General features: G+C 34.2%; 1 protein-coding gene across 10 annotated transcripts in view; it reads left to right on the top strand.

The window, feature by feature from the left end:
• scrib (scribble planar cell polarity protein) overlaps positions 1-19,465 on the top strand; it is a 336,501-nt gene that overhangs the window by 255,124 nt on the left and 61,912 nt on the right. For 9 of the 10 annotated variants that reach the window (XR_011702610.1, XR_011702611.1, XM_071595076.1 and 6 more), the window contains 6 exons: positions 2,799-2,986; positions 6,669-6,860; positions 10,610-10,801; positions 11,333-11,461; positions 11,772-11,852; positions 12,399-13,202. Coding sequence is in view for 8 of the 10 variants with exons in the window: in XM_071595076.1 (XP_071451177.1) it covers positions 2,799-2,986; positions 6,669-6,860; positions 10,610-10,801; positions 11,333-11,461; positions 11,772-11,852; positions 12,399-13,202 (1,586 nt within the window). In the remaining 2 variants the exon portion in view is untranslated. The remainder of the gene's footprint in view (positions 1-2,798; positions 2,987-6,668; positions 6,861-10,609; positions 10,802-11,332; positions 11,462-11,771; positions 11,853-12,398; positions 13,203-19,465) is intronic. The other variant, XM_071595078.1, reaches the window with a different exon arrangement.

The raw sequence follows: 19,465 nt of genomic DNA, 5'->3' as shown, positions 1-19,465 counted from the left end.
TGTTGTTAGGAAAGGCTTGGAAATATATTGTTATGAGATTGTATAATGTGTGTCCATCTAGTAATGATAATATGAAAAACATTATATTTAAGGTGACAAAAATATCACCAAACCAAAGGAAGCTCTAAACATACTGTCACTGTAAGATCTGGTGCTTTCCTTGCATATTGTGTGTAGAAATTCCTCTCAGGTCTTCCACTGGGTGAGTCTCCTTTCTGGCTGAAGTTTTGATGCTCAACTCAGACATTGTCTTCAAGGTGAGAGTGCCATTCCATGTTCCTTTCACAATTGGGCTAAATTGCAGAAAGCACAAGGAACCCATCTTTCCATGCCATCCAATCATGTGGCACCTGACCTGGAGGAGAATATATGAAGGGTTGCCTAAAAGGGAGATATGGTACTCTTGCCCTGAAGCCCTAGTCAAGCATTGAAACCTCAGTCAGAATGGAGACTTTCACCTATTGGAAGACCCAAGAAGTTCATGCATACTGCCGTTACATTGTATTGAATTTTGAATAAAAATCAATTCCTGACTGAAGTGTTGAGGGATTAGCAAAATCTGTATTTCAGTCCTCAGTTTCTTAGTTTTTGTCATGAAAATTCAGACACTTGTGTAAAAGCATAATTCCAAAAATTTTTGGAAGCAAAGATTCATAAGTGCTCTAAGTAACTTAGACCAACCTTATCACGCCATGGTACCTGTCCAGTGATGCTAGGCGAGTAGGAGCATTTGACTATTATCATTGAAAAGTTGGAGGATGTTGTCATGAATCAACACTTTATCTAGCACTTACAAAATTTTCCCCATTCAGTACTATTTTATCATTAACAAAAATAGGTCAGTAAGAAAAATCATAACCATGGGATAAGAAACCCATGTATTGTCGATTTCCAAGCCAATATATTGCCTATCATAATAGCAAGGTTTTTAGACTATTCCAGAGATTCAAAATCATGGTACAGGTTGTCAATATGGACTGATATTATCAATATGTTTTCTTTTGCACAGTGCTGTGGAAGGAGGCATTTATTGCTGTCATTCACTGCATTCATTAACTATGCTATTTTTTTAATTTTTTCTTAAATCTGGATGATAGAGATACGAGGTTTGTTCAGAAAGTATTGCGAATTTTGAATTTCTGCAGGTTACGTAGATTTTATTTTTGATTTTTGTTTAATGTTATGATGGTGCTTATGTCTCTCACTTATGCCAAAAAGTTCGGCCATTTTGAATGCTCAGTTAATTTTTGACAGCTGTTTTACTTGGTCCTGTTTTGGCTTGTCTTCGATTTTTGCCTGTTCCAAAAAATGGTTCAAAGAATCGGTATCAAATTTTGTGCGAAAAACAAAATTAAGTGCGTGGACGCATTCCAAGTGTTGACTGTGGCATATGGAGAAACTACCTTGGACTGAAGTAACGTTTATCGGTGGTACAAAATGTTCTCAGTAGGCCGAGAAGAGGTGAATGACGAAGAGCGTGCTGGATGCCTGAGCACGTTAACAACAGAGGAAAACTTTGATGAAATGAAGAAAATAGTATTGGCTAATCGTTGAATCACCATTAGAGAAGTTGCTGAGGACCTAAACATATCGACTGGCCATTCGATTTTTACCAATGATTTTGGTATGACACGGGTCACCGTGAAATTTGTACCAAAATTGCTCAAATTCGACCAAAAACTGGAATGCATTAACATTGCTAATGAGGTGTTGGACTCTGTTCGCTACGACCCAAATTCGCTCCAGAGGGTCATGACTGGTGACGAATCATAGGTTAATGGTTATGACGTGGAAACTAAAACTCAATCATCCCAATGGAAGCCGCAGCACAAGCCAAGACCAAAAACAATGTGCCAAGTTCGGTCGATTGTGAAAGTTATGCTTACAGTTTTCTTTGATTGCAGGGGCGTGGTAAATCATGAGTTCTTGCCACAGGGTAGAACAATAAATAAGCAATATTACCTGCAAGTTATGCGCAATTTGCCCGAAGCAATCCGCCACAAACGCCTGGATTTGTGGTAGAACCAAAATTGGCTTTTGCACCATGACCCTGCTCACACATCATTACTTGTGCGCGAATTTTTGGCCAAAAACAGCACACTAATGATGCCACAGCCACCGTGTTCCTCAGATTTGGCCCCCAGATACTTTCTCTTGTTCCCAAAACTGAAGAGGCCCATGAAAGGACGCTATAATTGATGAGATAAAGACTGCATCGAAGAAGGAGCTGGACAAGATCTCAAAAAAATGATTTTTTGAAGTTGAGAAAAACTTTGGCACAAATGTAAATAGTAGTGTAATATGTAATGGGGATTACTTTGAAGGGGACAAAGTAGATATTCATGAATAAATAAATAATTTTTGAAAAAAGCTCCGAAGTTGTGATAATTTTTGGACAGACCTCGTATGTCCACCAACATCAAGAGAATATAGTATTCTCATAAAAATCCCGTTATTGCCAGTCTGCAAGATAACTTCATGACAATAGTTTTACTAATTGCCAGTCTCCCTAGACAGATGACCCAAAACCATGAAAGCAAAGACACAGCCCCGAAATCTAAGTACTAACCTGTTCACATATTTTTAATGTATACAATATGTAAAAATTGAAGGTGTATATTCATTAAATATAAATGCATAAAAATTATCTGTAAATATGTATTGTGAACATGCACGAATTTTCATGCACATTATGTTCATTTATAATATAATTTAAATTATGTTCAAACAAATGACAGTTGCACAAATAATTGCAGGGGAAAAGTATTTTTTTAAAAAGTATCTTGCTTCCATTTTAGGTGATGATCATGATGGACCAAAGAATGATGATGGTAGTCAACTTGCAATTAAAATTACCAGAACAACATCTGGTTTAGGCTTGTCAATAGCAGGAGGCCGTGGATCAACGCCATTCAAAGGAAATGATGATGGCATTTTTGTTTCGCGAGTCTCTGAGGGAGGTCCTGCCCATGTAGCGGATCTAAAAGTGAGTAAATTTGAATTATTTTTTAGTTTTTATTAAAAAAGATTAAGCCAGCACTATTATTTTTTTTCTTTTAAGTTGGGTATGTTGCACTCGATCGGCAACCTCCATTCTCTCTCAAATCTTATTTGTATACCTGTCCCCTCAAATCTTTTGTTTTTTGATCTATCTAATAGTGAAGTAAATTTTTTTTCAGTTCAAGGCAGTAGAAGGGTTTCTAATGTTTTAGAGATCATTGATATATATGTCAAATGACTGACTTGAAATTACTTTGAATGGTTAATTTATTATGTTTACCAGAAGGGTTTAGGACTAAAAAATTTAGTTGAATCCGTTTCCAATATAATTAAATCTTAAAGCCTGATTGTCGAGGTTTCTTTTCACTTCGCCTTTGTGGCAACAACAAGCTGTTGTGGACTGTATTTTCATCAATGGCAATTCGAGAATACATTATTACTTAATTCTAATGCTGAATTCTCAAGCTATAATGCCGATTTTGTAAAAACTTTAATGCTCATAATGTTCATACACAAATGCCAATTCACAAATGCAAATGAATATCTGAAAGTAAGTTAGTGATGAATAATATCTAGCCATTCCATAATCCATTTATATGCAATGATATTACATTACAATATCATGGTTCTGATTATCATATGAACTTTTGGCATGTTGCTTATTATAGAGATAATGTACCAAGCCAGAAAACTGTGTGTAATTTTGGATGCTTTTGACAATATGATCACGCTGCGTACTCATTTGTCTGCAATGATCAATCAGGGTGGCCTGGGAGCTCTGAAAATGTCCTCAACTTTTTTTATGTATGGCAAACATGTGTTTTAATTTATTTGCCAGAAAATAAAAGGTGAGTACCCTGATTACAACTACCCCCGAGAGTAAATCCCTTCTTTTTATTCATTAACAACACTCAATACAAATTAGCCCTGGAAGAAAAAGATAGACTATCAGTGAATTCAAGATAATAAATAATTGAATTTTATTAGTATTCAACTCAATATCATGCAATCAATAAAATAGAACTGGAATTTGAAATTTAAATGTAATTAAAGAGGATTTTGGATTATAATTCCATAGTTCAAATTATTAGTCATATTTGATGAAATATTGGATTTAACCCTGCCTATATTGTATATTATTTTGCGTGCAGTGTCATCCATTAATTATGCATTACAGTTTTTTAGGACTGTTTCTAACTCACCATCCTATTGTGACAAAAAATATTGCTGACCTAACTCCCTCAATTGCCCCCAACGAATAAAATAACTATCTCTCAATTTTCGCTCACTTAATGTAATGACTGTGGTGACTTTGTACCATGATGATTTTTCGTAATGAGTGACTAGACTGCTGTATCAGCACCTAGCAAGTTACTCATCTGTACGCACAGTAGAACAACTGACATTTTAGAACATCAAATTTTGCATGAAATTCACCAAAATAGATGTTAATCTCATTGCACTTTTAAATACACTTCACCTATGTTGACCTTTTTAACCTTGCAGGGAAAATAATATTAAGAGCTGCGTAACCACCAAGAGCTGTTATTTAATTAATGGTTGACCCCTTAGTCATGGTAGGATGGTCTGATAATTGCTTTTAAAACAGCAGTTAAGTTATTTGCAGAATGTGCAGATGAAAATATTGCAATTCAGACGAAGGGTATCATCTACATGTCCTACCATACACAGCAACTTTTTACTCCAGAAACATTATTTCAAAAATAACCTTAATATTATACTGATCACTTTATGATTCAGCCCTCTTGTACCATTTTTTAAGTAAAGAATATCATGCCCCTTTTACATACCTACATATTTTAACCCACCACCAGTCCCGCGGTCTTACTTTTCCAAATTGCTTAGATGTTATCCCTACATGCTGCAGATTAGGCATCAGAATAATGGGATGGCCATATGAAAGGGCAATATTTGTTGTTTCTCACAGGCATCCTAAAAACATGGCTATAATTAAAAAATGAAGTAAAAATATCCAGTTGTATTTTTCTAATCCATTAATTATTCTGGTACCACTTGATACTAGTTGTAGATTTGTCTTAGTTACCTGCACCCATGTTGCATGCAATGTATATTTAGAGAATTTAAATGGCACTGAATTTGTACAATGTCAAATAGAGAACTAGTTTTACATTAATTACTCATTGGAAAGTTTAGTTTAATAATTAAAAAAGGTTAGATGGGTAAAGGAGATTTCTGTATTTTGGTTCCCATTCCACACATTTATTCATTTTGTTTTTGTGCTTGAAGTTATTTAGGAGTATTACAGCCATGTTTTTTTAGTGCAAAGAATCAGTTTAGTGCAAAGAGTCTTGCACAGTGAAAAGTTATATGAAATCTGAGATTTTTAACAGAAAGGAATAGGAGTTTGATTCATGTGTCGTAATAATTAATCAATAGTAATATAACCCAAAAATATTTTATTTTAAAGCTTTTGAAAAAAATTATAATAATATTCAGAGCTTTCTTTGCTCTGTTCTTTGCAGAGACTCAAATAGTATTTAAAGCTTTGGCACAAATGACTGACACTGTAAGAATCATATTATTTATTACTTCAGTCTATGAAAAAAAATGTTCTGTTTTCTTATATATTACTATAAATGAACAGGAGAGAGTTTTTTCATGTGAATAGCCATGACAGATGAATCAAAATCCTGCTTAAAACTTAACGGTTGAGAACTTAAATTTACATGCACTGTTGCTCTGATACCCAATTCAAAACATTCACTCTGTACATGCCTTTCTTATTTGAAATTTTTACCTTTTCTTACAAAATTTGAAGTATTTTTTGTTAAATGCATGGCACATTCCTGTCTTTTTCACTCATTTTTACTTGACTTCCAAGACCTAAAGCCATTCACTGTGTTGGTGTTGCATACATTGGATACTATTGGATCGACAATTCTGATTCAAATACTACAAAGAGAAAAATCATCAGCATCAAATACCTACAATCATTTCGTATCCTTAGCATGTGAAGTAAGTTCATAATTCAGTGTACTGTATCTTATTTCATCTGCAGAAAATAATGAAGTTTAGATACGAGATAATTTTACACTCTCTTGCGAAATTGAAGTAACCAGTATTGTACTAAACAAGGCATGGCTGTATCAGTTAAATAGTTTTTAGTCTTCTAAAGTGTATTTCCAGGTTATCATGCATATCTAGTTGTCAGTTTATTGTTTAATGTTGGTATGGTTTTCACAAAATATTTTATTGGTGGATGAATCAAAAGTTGCATGGATTCTTGTGGTCACTCATGCACCATAATTGTTATAGAATTGTTTTGACTGTACATAATTAAGTAAGTCACTCAATGGCCTTATAGATCTTTATTTGGAATTTTTGTTTAGTGAATGATGATGAAATGTAATGCTGTTGTAAAAGTTTTAAAATCTTTTATCATATTTACATTTAATAATGTTTTTTAAATGTTGTTGGGTTGCTAATTTTTTTACTACTCTATTGATTTTTCTGATCAGAAAAACATATAAAATTTCAATGTAGTGTTAAGGTTTAAAAAGTTTGTATCAATTTTTTTGTTTTATTTTATTCGCTCAAATGTGATGCTTGGAATATGTGTTTATGCATTTTATAAGTCATTTTAATTGACGTTGGATGATCTTATTAGAATTTTTCTTGTGTGTTAGGTTGGAGATAAAGTTCTCAGCGTAAATGGTGTTTCACTCGTTGGTGCTGACCATTATGAGGCAGTTGCTGTTCTGCAAGCTGCAGGAGAAACATTAACTTTATTAGTTTTTAGGGAAAATGAAGCTGCCCCCACAGTTCAAAAAAGTACATCGTTGATGCCAAATCATTATGGATATCAATATCAAGACAAGGTACTAATTGTTTTACATAAAGTTATTTTATGGCAAATTTCCACTATAATTATTCATGTTAAATTTATTGCATAAGACATTTTTATGCTCCTCTTATCAGTTATACTTTTAACACATAATATAGGAATGATTAATATACATCAATTTTAACATAAAAATATGATTTCAAATCCCATTTTCATTGAGTGGAAATATAACTAAACCACACTAATCAACCTGAAGGTTGGTTTGCTAGTAAAGGATAGAGCTCATCTAACACCAATGGTGTGTTCACACATATCCCTGGGCTGCATGATGTTTCCCAGGAAGGTCTGGTATCCAAAATATTACATAGCTTGGGTGTAGCTGAGGGTGCTTGGCAGCATCACCTTGAATTTAATCCAAGCCCCCTGGCCAGTAGCCCAGCACTGTACTAACTGGACTACAATCCTCCAAGTGGAAATGATTTGTGTTTATCTTTTGGAATTACAAGTAAACAAATCCATTTTATTTCTACCAGTTTTATGAGAGTTTCATTATGCTTATCATTTTCAGTTATATCTGGACTGATATCCTTCAGTAATAGTTGACAATTAAACGTTTTTCCAGAAGAAAATTCAAAAAATCATTCTCAATACTCTTTTGATCTGATCTCTTGTATATAATTTGTGTAAATATGAATGCAGTTATTTATATCTCTACCTTAAGTATCAGCATGGGTAGGTGTTGTTAGGAAGTAATCCAATAGTGTTATTCAAACATAGAATCTGCTATTTTTTTTTTGGATAATCCTAATGATCAACTACCCAATCAGTGATCATCTCAATGGTTGATTTGATAGATTTGTATAGATATCACCTTGTTCTAAACCCTGAGTCAAGTGGAATTAACGTATTGGGTTAACACTTCCTTTCCTCATGCCCGTTTTGGCTTCTCATAAAAACTGGTGCATCCTGGGAAAATATGTAGTTTGGGGTATGCTAAGAGAGCCCAGAAGCGTCACCCAATAACCAATTGCTCCACTCGACTTTCGTTCCCCTAATCCGTGTAAAATGAATGTTGAAAATAATAATATGGAGATGGTAATGGCCTCAAAGCAAATTACTAAAAATTTTAATGTGATCAGTCTCATACCGAGCAGTTCGTGCAATATTTGCTTTTTATCTGATATTCAATATTTAAAAAAGCATCAGGATGTGAAGTACTTTAATATTATAAAATTTGGATTTGAATCTTTGTGTATAAAGAATCTTCTGCTCTTGTATAATTCCTGTTAATGTGTAGTGCAATAGTCATTTGTCTTGCTGTATATATAAATGTACAAAATTAGATTAATCTAATTATATATTCAATATCATTGTTGCATACTTTGTCGTTATCAATTGAAGATTGTGTTACAGTAAATGGGATAGCTTTTTTTTGGCATTTTCTTATGGTAGTTAAAATGTTATCCGCAGTTGAAGTTTGTGGCTGAATTAATTGATGTTGTAGTTTAAAAGGAAGCATATATGTGACTGCATGGCTCTTGGTGTTTGGACATTTGGTAAAATTTTGAATTTAGACTTGGTTTCCACTTTTTCCAATGATCTTTATGCTCAGTGAGACTCCAAAAATTGTCTCCTGCATATACCGGAAATTTTCTGCTCAAATCAAAGGTTATTGCCAAGTCCATGATCAACACCATTAAAAGTGGAAAACTTGTCTATTTGGGACTCTTGATAGGTTTCATGCAAATGCCATTCAAATTTGATGTATGCTGAATGAATAGCTTTGATTAGACTCTATTTAATGGTGAATGACAAATAGTGCCTTGCTGTGCTTATTTTAACCTAATTCCCTCTGGAATTTGATAAATGGTGGATTAAGTTTGATGATTTACATCTACTTTAACGGTGAGCAAGGATATCATGAGGGAGATACGAGAGAGTAATGTATAAAGAATATTTTCCTCACCAAACTACATGGTGCCGTCTTCATCTCTTCTCTACCCCTTTCCTCTTTTTTTTTAAACCCCAAAGGATTCCCACACAGTCCTCTCCGTACTTATTGGTGGCTCTGCATAACTATATTTTTTCTTTTACTCTGCTCAAGTACTGTAAAGTGCTATAAAGTATGCTGTCTTTGTGTTTTTTTGTAATTGTAGCTATTTTTTCATCTGTGCAGCCACAAAATTAAAATTATGAATCCTTTTAAGAAATGAATATGAACTTTATTGTTATGAATAGAAAAATATTTTTGTGCATAATGCATTGATAATATATTGACCTATATACTGGTTACCGTTATCATTTAAGGCAGGGTAAAGGTGGCCATATTGTGTCCCACATATATTGTCTTTGAAAAAGGAGGAGGACACACACAAAGGATGAACACAAGGTTGGGGAGGAGAGGGAAGGGTGTTGATCACAATTAGAAAAAAGATTCCTTGGTGGGGAATTCAGGAGGAGGCATTAAAATATCACAAAACAATATAGTAGTTTTAGGGGAGGTGACCAACAGCTAAGGTCATTTAAGACATTAGGAATGGATGGGAAAGGAAGGGTGGAGAGAAACCCAGCATCGGCATTAGCCTACTCTTGTGGAAAGGCACCAAGGGGCCCGCAGTTTAATGTCCCATCCGATGGACATTGTACTCACTCAAAGTTCTCTCCATAAAGCACCTCAAGTAGGGATACCACGGAAAAATATCTGCCTCCTCTGTGATTTGAACCTGGGCCGTCTCAATGGGAAGTCTGTATGTTAGCCACTGCACCATCCCGATCCCCTGAACAAAATATTATTCCAGACATATTTTGTGCAAAGAAGAAACCACTGCTTACCAGAAACCTAAATTAAATCAAAAAGGAATGTTTTCCTCCCTCAATTGATGCCAAAGGATGACCATGGTCAGCCTGAATTTTTCCCTTCAAGATAATATTGTACAGTTTTTCTTCATACACGAAACCTTTCGACCGCAGAATGAATTAATTACATGGTCATGTTATCCTCTACTGACTTTTCTATACTGCTTGCTAATGTTTAAAATGGGAAGGTATGAGAAGAATCTTAAAAAATTACAAAATCATCGATAATGATAAGGAATTGTTAGTCCTTCAATGAAAACATTCAGTGCTCAAAGCCCTTGTTTATTTCTTTATCAGTATAAGTTAAGTGTAAGTAATAGGCAGTATGCAGTATTTCATACATTAATGAATGTGGATCACAGGACAATTGGCAATATCAGGAGGAGATTTTTTGGGATATATCCCTCTCACATAAGTGATTACACTAAAGACTAAACTAACACATTTGACTCGGCAGAACTGCATGGCTTTTCAAGTTGTCACATGAGAAAATACATGTGGAAAAGACCTTATCCAAAAGAGACCTGGAGTGAATTAAAATAATTAACTAATGTTGAGCAGTAAATTTCCTTTAAATCCTGAATTGCAGTTTGTCCCAACTTAATTGTTTCTAATGACTGTTTAAATTTGTATTCTTCTTTTTTCAAACAAAAGGGTTTAAAAGTTCACAGGTATCATTCGATTTCAATAATCTTTAATGAGATTTGATTGTCAAATATAAGCTTTTCTGGCCAGTTCATACTTTTAATGATATTTAGTTTTCACTGAGGCACCCCTGTCCTGAAAGTAGGCATTTAGGTGCACCCTTATCATTTTTATAAATGTATAAAATCCTCTAAATCATTGTCCTAGTATGAATGTTGTGATGTATATTCTGGTGATTCATCAATTAATCTTATCATGTATTAAATTCCACCCTTGAAATAGGTTTCATCATCTACTCCTGTACCTGGTAATGTTAGATCATCATCTGGCCAATCTGGTGTCTCCACTGCCAGTCATTCACGAACAACTACACCGGACTCTGTTTCCTCCACCTCCAATGTCCACTCCTCTACATATGAAGGAGGCCGCCCCTCATCAAGTCTCTCTTCTCCTGCATTAGATAGTGTGCGCAGAGTAAGCACGTTTATACCTATTTATTATGTTTTGATGATTTTTTCTGCACAAGATAATTTTATAGTTTAGTACCTCAAATCATTCAGTGAGTCTTTGAAATCCCCAGTTATTTACCAGTTGCAGAGCTCAAGTATAACAATTTCAGGTTTAACTTTGGGGGGAATTCCTTCACAATGAGGGTAAATAGAAACTATTCTTCCACAAGAAAGATTTAATATTTCACGACCATGGTTTCGATGCTGCGCATCATCACCTGATGATGATGTGCATCAAAACCATGGTCATGAAATATTAAATCTTTATTGTGGAAGTTTAAAGTTTCCTTTTTACCCTCATCAGTTGCAGAGCTCTTTAAGTAAGACAATTTTAAAGTGTATGAGCTAGATAATACTAATAGCTGATCACAAAATTGATCTTAGACCAATTAAATATCTCATGTTGCACTTTGTCAAAAGTTATCCCTAATATCTGTGGATATCTTTTCAACATAAAAGCTATTACAATGTATTTAAATTTCTTTTGACGTTTCAGCCATACCTCTCTGCAGCCACCAAGCCACCTGTGGATGTTATCCACACCACTCTTATAAGGGACCAGAATGGATTAGGATTTAGTATTGCTGGTGGCAAAGGTTCATCACCATTTAGGGATGGATCAGATGTAAGTCACATGTATTTCCTTGTTTTAATTCTCTTTCCATGTATTTTTCCATGTTTTTAAATTTTGGCTATGAAAACTTATCATAAAGTATTTAATTGTTTCAATATCAGTGTGACATTTGAAGAAAAATACTGTGAAATTTCATTATATTGTTTCCAGTTGGGAGAGGTTTGTTGCTTGGTCATATTTCATGAGAATTTTAGGTAAAAAATAAAGCTAGAGTGATTGCTTGCAGGGTGAAAAATCTCCTCCCAAGTATTAAATTAACACTTACAAGTGAACTAATTACATATTATTGGCATTTTTGCAGGGTGTGTATATATCTAGGTTAACTGAAGGCGGTGCTGCTGAGAAGGATGGAAAACTTCAAGTTGGAGACAGGGTTATATCAGTAAGAATCTTTTATTCCTCTCGGATATGTCTCAAATGTTCAAGTTGTTCGCGCATTCTTTGTGTTTTTAGCCTTTGTTTCAAAGTGGGTTGTTGGCTTTATTTTCCATAGAGTACAGCGTAACTTAGAATTATGTTGTATAGGGAACCAATGAAAAAATATGTAAAATTGATGTCTGGAGTAAAATTATTTTGAAATTTGGCAACTGAATATTTTATACAATTACAATAAAATGATAAACATCAATGTTCTATACTTGTTTATGCTATGTATCTAGGTCCAATTAATATAAATTAAAAAAAACCCTTACTATGAAAATTTTCAAGTACAACTTCTCATGTTGAATTAAGAGATCTGTAAATCTATAATATTACTCTATTCAGTTTAAGCACTTGATTTTGACATTGAGTAGTATATGCTCTACTGAATCCCAAATATTACTTATCTTCCTGAACTTAAGAAATTTGTTGAAAAAGAAGCATTTATGAACTGCGAACTTATTATTGATAATTCTGTGAAATATGAAGTTGATTTTTCTGTTTACAGATAAATGGAGTGGATGTTGAGGGAGCGAGGCATGATCAAGCTGTGGCCATGCTCACAGGCCTTGACCGATTCGTACGATTAGTTGTCGAAAGAGAGCGTGCTGGAGATCCAGCCGTCAATCCTCCATCTCAACCCAGTCATGCTCCACCATCCCATTCGCCAACCGCTCGGGTTTTTGGTTTACCAAAGCCTTACACTGGTCTTTATTCCACGAGTGGTTATAGCCGCGCATCCACAGGTGTTACATCTGCTACAACCCCAGCGAGTCCAGCAAATGTAGGTAACCCAACTGTCCCTCACTCACCCCAATCTGCAGCAGTCAGACAGCAGCCCACTCCTGCCACTGCTGCCCCAGTCAGCAGCACCAATGTGGGCACCAGCTCAACTGGACATCCAGTGGTTCCGCCGCAGCCTGCTCCAAGGAGGCTAACATCCACATCATCTGCAAGTGGTTCAGGGGATTCTCCAGCAGTAGCATCAGCTCCTCAGCCACCTACAACTCCAGTTTCTCAGGTACCAAGACCCATCACAAATGAGGAATTCGAGGCCATGATCCCTCCTCATTTCCTGGCTGGCACCAAGGAGGGTGGTGGTGGGGAAGAGGGGACATCAGATTGCTTGGCGGTCACGCTGACAGTTCGTAAACCTCCGGATCCCCTAGTGCTGGCCCATCCTGAGTTTCCCAACCCCGCACCAACCACGGTGGGTCGAGTGACAGAGACTGTGACAAAGAGCACCTTCACAGAACAGATTGTTACTCGTGTGACAGACAACCACCTGGCACCTGTCCCTGTCATCATTGAGGTTAGTGATACCGGAAAAGATTTTAGATTTGCCATTTGATCTTTAACAAACACGTCTCACAAGCTTTTTCAGGCCTAAAGAGGCCATGTAACTAATGCTTTCGGCACACAGAAACTTAAAATCAAGTTGTTTTGATTGTATTAAGAATTAAATACAGTGGTCTTATGTTTGTGCCATAGTCGTCAGTTAACCACTTTGGGAGGTTAAACGTCCACCACACTAATGTGTATCTAGACCTTTGTCTTAATGCATTTTAAGCATTAAAGCTCATGTGTACTCACTCTAATACATGCATTTATTTTAAATGCATTCATCCGCTTAGGCATATTGAGATCAGATTTCAGGCAGATTAAGGCTAGATTACAGCAATTTGAAATCCCGTTCTAGAAGAGCGAAATGTTTTTTTGGTAAGGGAAAATGCTGACTTTTATCGTCCAGTTGCAGAGTTTTAAATGATGGGTACACTTTATAACCAGATGGTATAAATATGAGAGAGCATTAATTATGCATCTAAGTGAAACAGCCACTGCATCTCGCCCTTCATAAAACATTACCATTTGATGTTTTATATACTCTCCAGAATTCTGATGACAAATGTAGAAGCACAGTGATTTCTTGATTATCCTGACTATTGCATGGAAGAAAAACAGGAATAATATGATGACACACACATAATTTCACTAAGTGGATTTTTTTCATCATTCAAAAGTCTTTACTTTTGCATTTAATACATCCTCTTTTGCTGCTTAATGCACCAGTAATGGTTTTTCTTCTTGGCAATTTAATTCTTAATATTGACTTGATGAATGTATTCTTAACCCTACATCTCATTGGCTTCAATGGCAAATTAAGTAAATTTCAGCACTCCAGGCAGTGTAGGGATGTGTACCAGGCTTATCACTGTCTGGCTTATCGTCACTGTCTTTGTTGCTGTAATCAGTTCTCACTACCCTCTCCCTGTTAGCATTGTTCACTACTGGCACAAATAATAAGTCTCATTATTGACCATAAGATGGAACTTTGGTTCATGTTGTCCATAATATGCCCCAATAAGAGATTTTTATGAGGAACTCAGAGAAACTCTTACTAGTAAAAGCAATCAACCACATGTGGTTACATCATATCTTTGTTAGAAACTCTTGGCACTTACATCTTCTATTGTCATTGCCTGTTTTAAAACATCTCTTGAATCACGAGACCTCTGATATGATCATCATACTTTTCTACTTCATGAATAAAGATAAATATATTGAGTCAGTGAGCAGGTCATTCATTCAATTTGATAATAGCTCTAATTCTGGCTTGCAAACCTGTTTTTTTAGTATCACTATCCTTATGGATATTTTATTATCCGTGTGATTCAGAGGCATGAATATTAAAAAATATATAGGGAACATGGTGTATTGACAAGAAGACCTTAACTACATTAACATTTAGCCAGTTATTATATGATATTTCAATTCTCAGGAAGTAAATTTTATCAGCGGTGATAAGATATAAATTTGCAATCCTTGAGCTTTCAGGCATCTTGCCCTGCATTTTGTCAGACAAGTAAGCAGTAATTTTTGTAACTCAGAGAAGTATTATTTTGATGTAGATGATGGATAGTGGTGCCATTGGATTTCAGTTTGTAGCTAGATCAATAAAGGTTGGTAATTTACTTCTCAGTAATTTGCTTGCACTGTATTTACGTATATTTTTATTTATATTATCATGATATTAGACATGTGACATATTCTTCAAAATCCTTAAATATTGCATTTTAATCTAAATCTGACAAAGTAATACTCCTGCATGTTATGTGACTCCTGCTCTCTTCTTATGTCATGTATATGTACTTTATTAAGGGTCTCTGCACCAATTTGTCATCAGTAAATAAGGTAAAATTCCTTCAATTTGATTCAATCATCATATATTATGGTTATGACAGTTTAATCACTAATATGGGCTATATTTCTTTTAGTTCATAAATCCATTTCCCATGAATATTTTTGTAATGAAAAACATGACTTATATTTTCAAATCTTAGGTTAAAAATAATTAGGAATTACACAGATGTCAATGAAAATTTCATTCGGGTATTTTGGCTACCAACCCTCCTTATGTTATGTTAGTCCTTTTAACGAACACATAACTTTATTTCCATTTTTGTGATCATTGAAGGATGCAAATCCCTGTTTTGCTAACTTTGAACCTAATTTCTGTCTTTTCCAAATACCTCTGAAAATGCCTGACCTCAGTTTAATATTGTCTAAAGTTATAGTCTCAGTTCATTGTGATTTAAATTATATATGTACACTAGATAAACCAAAAGTGTTACTGCAGTTATTTAGGTTGCTGCTCTTTTGGCTTTGCTTAAAAAGTCATACTGTCCACCATTTATTGTTGCAGTGGAGTCCAAAAATAGAATTTCTGTAAAATTTTCACCATGCCTTTTATGACAAACATTTAGAAGGTTAAGTTTGAGCAATGAGTACCATTAAAATTCTCTGAAACAGTGCTCATTAGATACACTTGTCTTTTAAAATAGTCTCACAATACATAATCATTTATTTTGGGAAACTTTGAACTTAAAATATACGTTTGGGATGGGAGCTTTGTTATTGTAGAAGTGATTATTTGGTGTATTAGGAATGTTTAGAAAGATCAGTAAACAGTCAAAATGACTCTTGGGAATAGAAATTTTGGAATAAATGCGTCCAAGCAGTGATGTTGATGAGGAAGGCTTCTTCAAGTTTTCTTCAATGTTGGTCTGTCAGTTGGACTGAAGGGAAAGAAAATTTTAAACAGACCTTCCTCATTAAATTTAAGTGACTCAGTTGTTAAAAGGGCTTTAAAATATAAGTAGCATAATCATTTTTTCATTTGTAAAACAATGTTGTGTTATAGCAATGAAAAATATAAATTCCATTAAATTGAGATATTTTCTGAAAAATGGGAGTTAAAGAGAGAAATATGCAGTTGGGAGCACATCACCAAGGTGGTCCTTTAAGTGATATAAGAACCTCTAACTTTTCTGAGAGACTCTAACTTAGGATAGTAGAGTAGGTTGCCCTTTTGATTTGACAAAACTGTTGCACTACTATGAGAATATAATAAAAGACACACCGTAGACAGAAAGAATCTGTGTGCCCTTTTCAGTGAAACGGCTAAATGTTTCATTGTCTCAACACCTAAAACACTTATGAACTTAGCTATTAATTGAAGAAGAGAAAATTTTTTCTCTTCTTGGTTCTGTTGTCCAATCTCTTTTATTTGTCCAAACCATTAAATACAGTAATGAAGAAATTATAAATATGCTTATTCAGTCAAAATCATAATATTCATTAACTGCAAGACTAATTGTCAATTTGGCATAAAGGTAGAGGCCTGCATCATTATTCAACTTCTTGAAACTAATTTTGTTGCAACGACTTAGGTACACACATGTTTTCATTACAGAAGTATTCAAAAGTTATTTAGGTTAGAAAAATCGTTTTTTTTATGTGCAAGTTTTCTAATTTTGTGTGATTATCCTCGAGAGAATATATGGTGATTAGAGTTATTTCAGGATCATAATTATGGCATTCCATCAACGTCAATATTAGTGTTGAACAACCTCCAGCTTTCTCATATCTTCCGGATCTTGTTATCATTTGTGATTTCTTTCAAGTATTGACACATTGATTCCCTCATGCCACCTGCGTCTGAATAGGCCCCTATCTTTATAATACAGGTCGCTGATATAGTACACTTTTGGCAATATTTCTTCTTATGTGCACTGTTTGTGACTGTTCCACCATTCATATTGTTTATCATAGATGTCACCTGATATTGAATGTCTTGCATGTATAACTAAATAAATTATTTCATTTGGAGCAATCCATCTCCTTAGTATTTGGCATCTTCCTGTTTCTTCCCCACAGTTGCCAGTTCACATTCATGTGCTGTGTATATTTATTTTAAATATGCAATTTTATTAGTTGTCTTTTTTTTGTTGATGTTGTTGTTACATAGAACATTCTTTATTAGGGGTGTTGCTCATCTTATTAGAACATTCCTTGCTCATATTGACTGTTCTCAAGTTTTCAATGTGCATTATTTTCAAGCCTCAGTAGTCATAATTTTTGCAGCACTAACTCCTTGTGCCATCTACAAGAATCATATCCTGTTGGCTTATCTAGAGTAAGTCGCAGACCAAGTTCCTGTTTTATACTCTTCTATTAGTTTTAATGCTATGTCTTTGTGAATGTGGATATCAAAACATTCATATTACCTTTATTTGTGAGTGTGTTTAGAATATTCTTATGCAAAGATATACTCTCTCATTGCGTATGCTTCTTTGTTTTTCAACCATGTTTTAGATATTTCTTAAAGAGTTATGGCCATGAGAAGCATCCTTGCTTTATTCCTTTTGTTGCATTGAAGCCTGAGGTGATATTTTTACTTTTTATTTTTTCTGTTCATCCTTAGTGGAACTCCTACATTGCTTTTATTGTACCTTCCTTTGTACGTATTTGTGGTATAAAAAAGGCTATTATTGAGGTTAGGAAATACTGTTATAAGCCTTTTCAAGATCAGTGCCTTTTTAGATGATGTAATTCTTGATTTTCTTTAATTTTTTCGGCAAGTTGTGTTATGCAAAATAGATGGTCAGTAGTAGATCTTCCAGCTCTGACACCAGGTTACTCTTCAGCTTCTTGGTCTATGTAATTTTTTCATTTAATTTCTTAAACAATTGACTGCATATGGCTGATAATGTTGGTATATGATATTCTTCTGTAATTTTCCTATTATTCTTAGGGCTGTTGTTGCTGATGTAATTATTCCTCAGTATTCTACCAATGGCTTTTCTTCATTTTTATCTCTTAATATGGAAGATTTAGTTATTTTGAGGGTTGCCAAAATAATCATCAGAATTTTTTCTTTTTTTATCTGTCATTTTACATATTTCCCCATCGGAAATGGTGAAATGCTTGTTATTATCCATAGTTTTCCATTTATTTTTCACTTAGTCGTTTTCAGCTAATGGTAAATTTTCTCCTGCCTTGCAAGGCTTTTATGTATTATCCTAATAATTTAGTCATTAAATACTTCTCAGAATGATTTATTTTAATACATGAAATTTCCAGAATGTTAAGTAGTACAGGAGAACATGCTACAGGCAATTCATTCAATGTTACAGGGTATAAAATCGTTACATGAACCTTGTCTATTTTTGTCTTTTTAATTACATAGTACTCATAAATTGTTCAAAAATTGTTGTAAAGTGATGTGTTGATCACTAGCTACTTTGGCATTAATGTATGTTAGGATTAGTCTGAAATTATCCAAAATAAATTAAAAGCATTGTCTGTGTTCCTATCATTAGCAAAAAAAATAATTATAGAATTTGTGGTAATTAATAAAATTTTATTTTGTCCTTTTACCTAAATTTGGAATTTGTGTTAATCTATACTTTATCCCAATGTAATGTAAGTTGTTAAGTTGTCCTGTATTTTTTTGATTGCTCTGCTTGTAAGCATGCATGTGGGAACTCCGGTGCTTACGGCCTGCCCATTTCTTACCACCTCTTATCCTCTTAACCCGTGTCTGGCCAAACACAGCTTAGTTTTTGTGCGGGTGAAAGTAGTATTTCTTTGTTTCTCAGGAAAGGGATTTGTCATTATGAGGTGAGCAATGTATGTAATTTTTTTTAAAAGTTTAAATAGTGTAGTGTTTTACTTCCTTCATTTTTTGTCTAGTCAGTAGATTGTTTTTGTCATTTTTCTTCCTTTATTCAGTATCTATTGAGTGATTTTTTGCACTTCAAAATTTCAAATAAGCATATAATTTTGCTGGATGTGGAGGAATTAATTGGTAATATCTATATAAATGTTGAGTTTCTGATTATTGATGTTTAATGTTTAAAAACTATTCACAATATATTTTGTAAGTGATTTAGTTTTGAAGTTTACTGCTTAGTTGCAAAAGGTGCTGGTAGTGATTATTCATTAGTCAATTTCTCTTTGAATTATAACATATGTAGTTCATTTTCTTAACTTGTCTATTAGAATATGGCACCTATTTTTCCATTCTAGAGCACTTAATTTTAGGTTAAAATTGCAGACAAGACAATTGTTTATCTGTTTAAAGTGGTTGATTCTGGATGTGTCATTATGCTAACTAATGTATTTTGAGTTTGTCTGTTTTTGTTTAATAAAATCTAGGTTTTTAGGCTTTTCAGTATATAAGTTCCATAAATGTCATATTATTGTGTTCACTTCATTGTTTGGAACCTTAAG

The sequence above is a fragment of the Hetaerina americana genome, unplaced genomic scaffold (genome assembly GCF_022747635.1).
Source record: "Hetaerina americana unplaced genomic scaffold, ioHetAmer1.1.p SCAF_7, whole genome shotgun sequence".
Taxonomy (NCBI): domain Eukaryota; kingdom Metazoa; phylum Arthropoda; class Insecta; order Odonata; family Calopterygidae; genus Hetaerina; species Hetaerina americana.
This window is presented reverse-complemented; position numbering and strand designations above follow the sequence as displayed.